General features: G+C 37.7%; 2 protein-coding genes and 1 pseudogene across 5 annotated transcripts; 2 read left to right on the top strand and 1 right to left on the bottom strand.

The window, feature by feature from the left end:
• On the top strand, positions 1-2,287 carry LOC140768911 (uncharacterized). 4 transcript variants are annotated; one of them, XM_073109381.1, is made up of 3 exons: positions 1-248; positions 332-432; positions 1,050-2,287. In XM_073109381.1, the coding sequence occupies exon 3, from the start codon at positions 1,146-1,148 to the stop codon at positions 2,067-2,069; it is 924 nt and encodes a 307-aa protein (XP_072965482.1). In that variant the 5' UTR covers positions 1-248; positions 332-432; positions 1,050-1,145; the 3' UTR covers positions 2,070-2,287. The 4 variants fall into 4 exon arrangements, with proteins under 4 accessions (XP_072965482.1, XP_072965480.1, XP_072965479.1 ...); XM_073109379.1 differs by having other exon boundaries at positions 325-432; XM_073109378.1 differs by lacking the exon at positions 332-432.
• A 2,422-nt stretch (positions 2,288-4,709) lies between these two features.
• On the top strand, positions 4,710-8,438 carry LOC140768775 (receptor-like protein EIX2; annotated as a pseudogene).
• Positions 7,516-10,330, bottom strand: LOC140768776 (glycosyltransferase BC10-like). Its single transcript, XM_073109176.1, has 2 exons — positions 9,783-10,330; positions 7,516-9,005 (listed from the first exon to the last, which is right to left on the bottom strand). Exons 1-2 carry the CDS (start codon positions 10,293-10,295, stop codon positions 8,358-8,360), a joined length of 1,161 nt encoding a protein of 386 aa, XP_072965277.1. The 5' UTR covers positions 10,296-10,330; the 3' UTR covers positions 7,516-8,357.
• Positions 10,331-10,496: the final 166 nt, after the last annotated feature.

Here is a 10,496-nt window from a genome sequence, read left to right as displayed (position 1 = left end):
CCTCATCTTCCAGACTTCATGTACCCTATTTCCACCTTACTCCATAAACCTTGCGAGAGTAATGAAGTCCTCGTCTAGATTTTTATTAGAAGTCATAATTTTCTCCACGTCTCTCTCTGGTCTTTTGTTGAACTCCGCGTTCTCACGTCGCCTTCGACCTCATCATCCCTTCCCCTGGCATAAGTTTCCCTACTCGGGCTCCAGCTTCTCCATCTCCCTCTCTCTCTCTCTCCCCATGGGACTCGCTGGTGAGTGATCAAGTTGGGATTTTTTTTCCAATTTTTCGTCATTTTCTTTTTATTAATTTCAAGCTAACACATCTAGGCTCTAGTTATTACGCTTTGGTGAGCTTATTGCCATCTGGGCCTTTGAAGGGTTCGATCAAGAGGATGTTTTTATCAACTTTCTTCATGGAAATGTGCCCGATTCTCGGTGGGTTCGTGGGATTTCCTTGAGTATATTTTGACTTTGCTGAGCTTGATTAGTGGGCCTGTGGGAATTTAGGTGGTAATAGAAGTTGGAAGTATATTATGATGCTTATAGTGTTATTATGAGTAATTGAATTGATTTTGTATCACTATCAGTATCGTTGGCCTAGTTCATTTTTCAGTGCTTTTTTATGCTTCTATGTTTTGGCCTTATTTGTTTTAAGTAGTTGAGAAATAAGGAGGAGCTTTAGAACATTCTGTCTTTATTCTGTTAAACTTCAAGATGGTTTCATTAATTTGGACATTTTGGCTTCAGAAGACTTGCTGCAGTGTAAATTTAATTTTCAAGTAATTTCTGGCTTTGACAGAGATTGTTAAGTAAACTTAATTTTTAGAGTTAATTACACTTAGCCCTCTTGAACTGAATTATATTTTTTACCACACAGATCTCTACCTAAGAAAGTTCTCAGTTCAGATCTGAGTGCATGTAGTTACTTCTTTTTTATGTCGATATTTTTTTAGTACCGGATTCTATATTTGATAATTCAAGAACTGTAGTAAGTAAAAAAAAAATGATACTATAGCGAGGCTAAGTATAATTATCTCTATTTTTGTATGTAGGTGAAGTGACAAACTGAAAAGCTGTAGCAGCTGTTCAAAAGAGAGAAACTATCTTGGCTACTTAAATTCGCTGGAGGTGCAGCAATTGATATACTCATGTTTGTTGCCATGAAAAGGAGGGCTCTTTCCACTCCTCTTGAGGTCCTTTTCTTATTACTATTGAGCAACATATGCTGTGGCTCAGAGAGTGATATCGAATGCTTGAGAACTTTAAAGCAATCGCTGAAAGACCCGCATAACTATCTTGTGGATTGGGACTTCACTAACCTGTACTTTGAGGGTTCCATATGCAGTTTTACTGGCGTCGAATGCTGGAGTGCAACTGAGAATAAGGTTCTTAATTTGCACCTCTCCAATATGGGCCTTGAAGGTCACTTTCCCTTGGGTCTTGAAGATTGCAGTAGTTTGACTGGACTAGACCTTTCGAACAACCACCTTTCTGGACCCATTCCTGCCGACATCTCAAAAACGTTGACGTTTGTGACAACTCTTGATCTCTCCAACAATAGATTTTCGGGTGAAATTCCTATAGGCCTATCAAACTGTAGATATCTTAATGTCCTTGATCTTCAACATAACCAGCTAACTGGAGAAATTCCATGGCAGATGTGTCATCTTATTCGATTGACATCAATTAATGTTGATGATAATCTCTTATCTGGTCCTATTCCACCATTTTTCAGTAACCTTTCTTCTGGAAGCTTTGCAAACAACCCTGGGCTTTGTGATCAACTCCAGACACCCGACTGTCCATCTATCTATGAAGGCAATATAAATTTTTGTGGGCCTCCTGTTTCTAATAATTTTTCAGGAACTGATGCTGGCATGTCATCATTTTATCTAAGCATGGGTGTAGGATTCGCGACTGGTTTTTGGGTGATTTTTGGTGCTTTACTATTCAATATGACATGGAGAACCGCTTATTTTCTTTTCATGGATAGTATCTCGGACAAAATCTATGTGTTTGTGGTTCTCAAATGGAACAGACTCATTGCCAGCATAAAGAGAAATAAAGCATAGGAGTAGTGTTGCCACTGAAATAGTTTCCATTGTTGGGATCATGGAGATCGGTCAATTGTGTGTTGCTGAATTGTATGATTATGCAACCAACATTCAAAGCTTGATCATAGTTTATCATGGAGATCAGAATTGTAATCGTAATAGCACATATTTATCATAAATAATACTTTGACCCCACTTAAATTGATGGGCTATGATAATTTCTAAACATAATTAAATATTTCTTTAGTTTCATTATATATTATCTTCCCTTCCTTTACATGGTTATGGCAAGTATGTGCTGAAATCAGTACAGTGTATTAGCTATTCCATTTCCTCGAATTACTTTCTTGTGAGCTAAATCATATGTAGTCCTGTGAAAACATCTGATAATTTTGCTTTATATTTCCACATAATATCTACTCTTAGTCATATGAAATTGCAGTCCCTTCTGTAGTATATATTTCTTCAAGAGGAGAATGAGTCATGTTCCTGGGATGTAAGATGTAAGGATTAAGAGGGGCACTTCCAACTCTATTTAATATCTCATCAGCTTCAAAGATAGACCTCGGAGAACAAAGTAATAGTTCATCTCCATGATATAATGTTCATTACCTTAGTAGATTTCCAAAATTTCAAAATTAGAATATAGTATATAAAAATTATCATTCTCTAACAACTTAATTTTTTAGAGTAATTAGTGAATTAACATAATAGCAAAGCTAGAGAACATAGTTTCAAATTATGCAATTATGTATTTTTGAAGATAATAATGGAAGGGGAAGAGGTGGATGACATACTAATTCAAAATAATAGCGTCATAAAATTCAAAGTGGTAGCAATTATAGTTCAAGAGGAGAGGGTGTCATTTTTCTTTAAAAGTTATTCTGGGTAGCAGAAGCTGGAACTCCAAACACCATTAGAATTTGCAACTTCTTGCAACTCATGAAGGGATATGCACTCTAACCTCTATAAGCTCGTCTACCAGAAATTTATATGGTCTCAGACTCAGTACTCCTAAGTATAATGCTTTGGCTTCTCCTACTAGACCAACTCATCTTTCCCTTCATCCTTGACAACAACATCAAGGAAAAATAAAGCAGAGAATAGTTCTGCTGCTACTGGAAGATGACTTCTAATTTTTTGATGGCTGATGGATAATTAAATGCATTGAAGCCAATTCATCACTTCCCAGCCTTGGTCTTCAGTGATTCCCTTGGTGTGGGTGGCCAAGAGCGTTAGAAATCATCTGGATATGTCTGACAAAATTAACGACTCCTCCAATCTTCCAAGATTGCAAATGGGCTGAGCATCCTGTATTTTTGGGCTTTGTGATCTGAATTGAAATGTAAATGGGTTTCTAAATCAGAAGAAGAACTTCGTAGTTGTATAAATTGGGGGTTTACTAGTTGCATTAGTTGAAATCTGTACTTAATTTTTCTAAGTATTAGAAGCTATTCCCATGAAATTAATATCCCGTATCTTTCCCCTTCATGCTACTAGAATCTACGTGTTCATGTTCTCAATTGGGCCAGACTCATTGCCAGCATCAAGGAAAAATAAAGCAGGGGTGTAGCTCTCTGCTGCTAATGGAGGAAGACTTTTCATGGTTCCTGTCATAGAGACTGGCCAAGACGCTCAATGAAATATTGTTCGGTTATTAGCTCTCTGCCTCTGGTCATTGTGTCGAACAACTCTAGTGCACCTAAACGAATACAGATGGATAATTAAAAACTGTAGGATGCACTAAAAACTGTTAAAGTCAGTAATAATCTCCCCCTACCATCAACAAGGTTGTAAGCTCGACTTCAATCTCAAATAATTATTATAAAAAAATATTATTTAATAATTTGATAGAATGTGAAGAAAATTGTTTAATAGTTTGATAGTTTAGCCTAACTCAATTTGATTCGATTGATTATTCGGCGATAGGGTGACTTGGAAAAGCAGTTTAGCTATACGATGAATGATGTCTAAGTGGTGTTTAGTTCAGAGTAATAGCTCGGTGATTTACACAATTTAAAGTCTAGATTAAACGGTTTAGCATATTGGCTAGAGCTTAGTGAAGTCTAAGTACCTATATTTAGAGAGGATTAATCTTTTATCCAACTCATATCTTATCTTTTGACTCTTAAATAATTAAAGAAAAAAAAGTGGAAATGGTGCTAAGGTATTAGTTTAGAAATATGTTGATGGGCAAAAGATACGAGTTGTAGTAAATTAGAGAATAGAAATGATGTTAAACGACAAGGATACAATTTTATCCACCAACACTTTGCAAACAAGTAGCATCACCATTAAAATACGGTATGCTGACCGGCAGAAGTCACGCGATTAAGAGAAACTTAACTCTGGAGTTCCATCACCATTAAAGTTTCCTTGACTGGATTTCCACAACCACCATGGTTTCCAAACGGCAGAATCATTCTTAGATTTTATCCACAAACACGTAATCGTTATTCAAATGATAATAAAGTAATAAACACGGCAACTCGAATTCCATCACCATTATAATTTCCACGCTATTAAAGTTTCGTTGACCGGATTTTCCACAACGATGATCGTAGTTTCCAACCAACCAAATAATGTTTCTGACCAAGACCTTGACTTCGGATTCGGACAGCATAGAGTACTCCTGGAGGATAAATATTTCTTCCGGTATCCAGCAAGAGAGATAAAAAAAACGAACTACTTTTAATGGCGATGGCGGCCAAATCCTTTGCAATCCGAATGCTCTGCCTTCTGCTAGCCCAAATGATCACCACTCCCACTTTGTCCCTCAGACCCAGCGGCAGCTGCGTGGCGAGCGAGAGGGACGCACTCCTCTCGTTCAAAGCAGGCATAAGTGACCCCAAGGGTCGGCTCTCTTCTTGGCAAGGCCAAGACTGTTGTCAATGGAGGGGCGTCACATGCAGTAACAAGACAGGGCACGTTGTGAAGCTCGACCTCTTTAACACTCAGTATCAGCCTTTCTCTTTGGGCGGTGAGATCAGTTCTTCTCTACTCGCACTTGAGCATCTCAACTATCTAGACCTAAGCTGGAATGATTTTGGGGGACGGCGGATACCAGAATTCGTGGGCTCTTTCAAGAACTTGAAGTATCTTGACCTCTCTTACGCAAACTTTGCTGGAAGCATACCTTCTCAGCTTGGTAATCTCTCTAAGCTGCTCTATCTTAACCTTGATTCTGGTTACTATAGTAACTCTTTGAAGCCAGTTGACCTTATGGATTGGTTACCACGGCTCTATTCCTTGAAGCAGCTCGACTTAAGCGGTGCCAACTTCAGTAATGCTATTGATTGTGTCCAGTTGGCGAACATGTTCCCAGGTTCTTTAAGATATCTTCGTCTATCCAATTGTGGACTCAATTGCGAGATCTCTTCTTTTTCTTATTCTAATCGCATGTCACTTGCGACCCTTGATTTTCTGGGAAATATGACCTCCATTGAAGAACTTTTTTTATAATTCAATAATCTCACCGGCATGATACCGGTGACTTGGAAGAATCTACATAGCTTGAAAATGTTGGATCTATCATTTAATCAGATTAATAGAGACATTACAGAATTGGCAAACAATTTGCCGACTCAAATACAGTGGTTGGCTTTGAGCTCAGCCAATTTGACTGGAAGTCTATCAAGTTGGATTGAGAACATGACCAGTCTAAACTTTCTTGATCTCAGTATGAACCGTCTCACCGGGCCCATACATTCCGGAATCGGAAAGCTCACCAACCTGACATACTTGCAGCTGAGTTCCAATCACTTGGATGGCGTCATATCAGAACATCATTTTGCAAGCATGATGAGATTAGAGAAGCTAGCCCTATCCAACAACCCCCTGACTATGGTAGTCGACACAAATTGGATCCCTCCGTTCAATTTAGACGATGTCAACTTGGGCTCTTGCAAACTGGGACCTCATTTTCCTGTATGGATTCAATCGCAGACTGGGATCGGTTTTTTAAATTTGTCTAATGCGGGAATAGTTGGCACCATACCTGATTGGTTTTGGGATGTAATTTCTATGACCTACTATCTTGATCTCTCTCGTAATCAGCTTAGTGGAGAGTTACCTGCTTCCCTAGAATTTATGACACAAGCAAGCAGTATAAATTTGGACTCAAATCAGTTTCACGGTCAAGTACCAAAGTTACCTACAACTCTCGATACATTAGATCTCTCAAAAAATTATATATCCGGACCACTGCCATCAAAGCTTGGAACTCCGTACTTGTACCACTTGGATCTTTCGAACAACCGGATCAATGGCACCATCCCATCATCTTTGTGCAACCAACTGCTGGTCTTGGTATTCCTAGATCTATCAAGCAACCAACTATCAGGACAGCTTCCTCAATGTTGGACAAGTAGCCAATTTTATGCAGCCAATCATAGCAACTTGAGACCCGTAAGTTCACCACTCACAGTACTAATGTTATACAATAACAATCTCTCTGGTCCATTCCCTTCATTTATCCAAAATTGTCCACAACTTATTTTTCTAGACCTTTCCCATAATAACTTCTTTGGAAGCTTACCAATATGGATACCCAAAAGATTAACGGAGTTGGCATTCCTCCTATTAAGGTCTAACATGTTTTCTGGCTATATTCCAACTCAGCTTGCCAAACTTGACGATCTTCAAGTTTTAGACCTGGCTCACAATAATCTATCAGGAATCATAGCTCCATCTCTCTTGAACTTCAAAGCGATGACTTTGGCCTCCCCAAATATAAATTATACCCAATACGAAGTACTTCACGATAGTCTTAATTCCTATGATCCCTTTATATTGTCAATGGTCACAAAAGGGCAAGATCGGGAATACTACACCGACTTGATGTTGCTCATGTCAAGTCTTGATTTATCAAGCAACTATCTAACAGGAGAAATCCCTGAAGAAATAGGTGCCCTTGTTGGATTGAACAATCTGAACTTGTCCCAAAATCACTTGATTGGAAATATTCCAAAGACGATCGGCAATCTTCAATCATTGGAATCTCTTGACCTGTCAAACAACATGCTTTCTGGTGAAATTCCTTCAACTCTATCAGCTTTATCTTCTTTAAGCTCTTTGAACTTGTCATACAATAATCTGTCAGGAAGAATACCAACAGGGCGTCAACTACAGACACTCGACGATCCATCTATCTACGAAGGCAATATAAATCTTTGTGGGCCTCCTGTTTCCAAGAATTGTTCAGGAAATGAAACTCCTTCGAGTGATCTTCCCGAATATAAAAATGACGCTGAGATGTCATCATTTTATTTAAGCATGGGTGTAGGATTCGCGACAGGGTTTTGGGTGATTTTTGGTTCTTTACTATTCAATATGACATGGAGAACAGCTTATTTTCTCTTCATGGACAACATATCTGACAGAATCTATGTGTTTGTGGTTCTCAAATGGGTTAGACTCATTGCCAGCATAAGGAGAAAAAAAGCAGAGAAGTAGTAGTGTTGCCACTGAAGGAGTTTCGATTGTTGGGTTCCCGGTGACTAGTCAATGTGTGATGCTGAGTTGTGTGATTATGCTATCAACATTCAAAGCTTGATCACAGTCTATCATAAATAAAAAGTAGGTATGTATCAAATATGTTGGTCCTCTGATCCTTTCCGGTCATCTATATCAGAATTGTAACTCTTGTAGCCCATCTATATCATAAATAATGGGCCTACTTAAAAAGATGGAGTATGATAATTTTTAACTATAATTAAATGTTTGTTTAGTTCTATTGCATGTAATCTTCCAGTCTTTTACATGGTTATGACAAGTATGTGCTGAAATCAGTACAATGAATTAGATTTTTTGTTTTAGTATTGCTTGCTTATAATCTAAATCATATATAGTCTTGCGAAACTTCTAATAATTTTGTTTTATTTTTCCACATAATATCTGTTCTAAGTCTTATTCTATGTGAAAGTGCAGTCCTCTAGATAATATACAACAGACAGATGAAAGGATTAGAGGGGGGCAACTTTCAGCTTTGTTTAATATCTCATTAGCTTTAAAGATAACCCTCAAAGAACGACATAATAAATTTCTTCTCCATGATATAATTTTCATCACATAAGTAGATTTCCAAAATTAAGAAGAAATAGTCATACATAAATAGTTAATTCTTCTAGGTTTCCCTCCTTAAATGACTGACCAAAATTGTTGGCATATACATTTATTCTATTAATATAAGTAATACAATATAAATCATAAACGACATAAGATGCACTAATGGAACTTCTTTTACCTCACAAGAAGAATTTTCTATCAATTGAAACAATTTATGTTTTAATAATTATATGTAGCTGCTCAATGTTCAGCAAAACTCATCACTTGTGGAGCTAAGGACATCAATGCATCCAAGGTATCTGGCAAGAACTTTCTTGCAAACAGGAAGCAGACTCTACTAGGACTGCCATTATATGTGCAGTTAGCACTATCCCTTATCCTCTTGAATAGCTCAACATTAACATCCCCTCTTCCAAAATTTTCTGGATGAGATTTGTTTGCTCTCCAGTCAGCATATGTAATAGTCCTATTTGCATTTCTTCTCCATGATATCATGTTCACCAGTGTAGGTATGTAGTGTTCATCCATCATGCAGCCTTCCCGTTCGCCGCACGATTTATGGAAAACCTCAAAGTATTTTACGTCGGATATGATCTCGACGGCGAGACTGCGGTCCATCTCAAACCATTGAGCACCTTTACGCCATTGTTCGATGGTTATCTGCGGTTCCATCTGAGGATCATATCGACTGCGACCGCTGGAATTGTCGAAAGAATCTACGAAGCTCACAGAAGAGTTTATGAGGTGGGAGTAGATGGTAGAGAAGTTGTAGAGGGGAATGCATGTCTCAGAGAGGAGAACAAAGCGTTCATTGGAGAAATCCAGCAGTGCATTAGCTACTAATCTGCGCTCTGCTGCAACTAAACTTGCTGATCCCCATTTTGTAGCCTGCATCAAGTTGATAGAAATTTTGAAACAATTTTCTATTGTACTTCGATATAGAAAGATGTGGAAATTAAATTTAGTACTATAATGATCATACAAATTCATTTATGAACTGCATCTTACATTCTTACTTCATTCTGCTGATAATTAAGAATAGTATATTAATGTTAGCTATGGATTCGATTGTGCATTCAAAGAATAAGAAAATTTATGTGTAGAAGTTTGAAAAATTAAAGCACATATAAAAATTTATCAGTCCATGTGTATGCAATCTCTTAGAATTCTTTTAGAATAGGTCTTTCTAGTTTATTATGTTTATACTATGTAAATAGATCTACTAATTTCTTCTGATGTTATTTTTATCATTGAGACCCTCTTGATTTCCCCCCACTTGCACATGAACACCCTTACCTTCTGACCCATAAAATGAAAGTTTAGAGAAGTGCCATAGACTTAGAAGCCAAAAGATACTTTAGATGTTTAACAGGGAGTACTTCTTAGTTGACTTTTACTAGTCGTAAATTAACATGAGAATGAGTCAACCATCTAAGTTTTTAATATCTCAAAAATCAAAGAACAGATAGGCAGTATATAGACATCATATGAATGGAACAGTATCTGCCAATATTCGGCATGTTAGCATTCATTAAAGTATCAATTGCTTCAGCTATATCTCAAATATACTCCATAATGAAATACAATAAGAGATGTATGCAAGATATGATAAATATCAAATAAATAAATTTAAAAAAAAAACACTTGATTCTTTAAAGTTCTTACCTTGCTAGGAATTCTTCTCCCATAGAAGACGGAAGTATGCTTAGGTGAGCCAATGTAGGAAGGATCAGGGTGGAAATAGATAGAGTACAAGCCTTCATGCCCCTCGAAGAACTTTTCCCACAGTGGAGCCAACGGTAGCTCCCGTCTTGTGAGGAATAGGAATGCAATCTTACGTGAATGGCGGTATGGATATTTATCGATCTTAGGGACCTTCGATGCCTCCCAAAACAATTCCTCATCAGTCATGTTATGCATTGCATTGCCATCCTTTTGCAGTGGTAACGGCGGTGGAGATGGCGGCGCAAGAGGAGGAGGAGGCGGCGGCGGTGGTGGTCTTGATAGTGTTGGAGGAGGAGGAGGAGAGAATGATGTAAAGGAGAAATTGATAGGTTTGAAAGGATTGGAGAAAGTTTCTAAATAAGTGTTAGAGATCATGCCAATAACAAAGACTAAGCAAAAGAGAATGATCTTGGTAAGAAGCATGAGAAGATTTCCATCTAATGGAGAGAACATTTGAGGTGTTTGTGATGGTTTCTTTTGGTTGGTCATTTGCCGCATTGGATTTTTTGTTTCATTCACTCCTATGAAGGCCTAAAAACAGGAAGATGGAGTAATAGGATTGGTATGAGATTTCCAAGGACAAGGTTCACTCCTACTTTATACGATTCCTGGTACATTTATAGGAAACATTTCCATATAATGATGGAGAGCAAA

Source organism: Typha angustifolia, chromosome 10, assembly GCF_048772165.1.
Source record: "Typha angustifolia cultivar Huaian chromosome 10, ASM4877216v1, whole genome shotgun sequence".
Taxonomy (NCBI): Eukaryota; Viridiplantae; Streptophyta; class Magnoliopsida; order Poales; family Typhaceae; genus Typha; species Typha angustifolia.
Note: the sequence above shows the minus strand (reverse complement) of the source record. Positions and strands in the feature narration are given on the sequence as shown.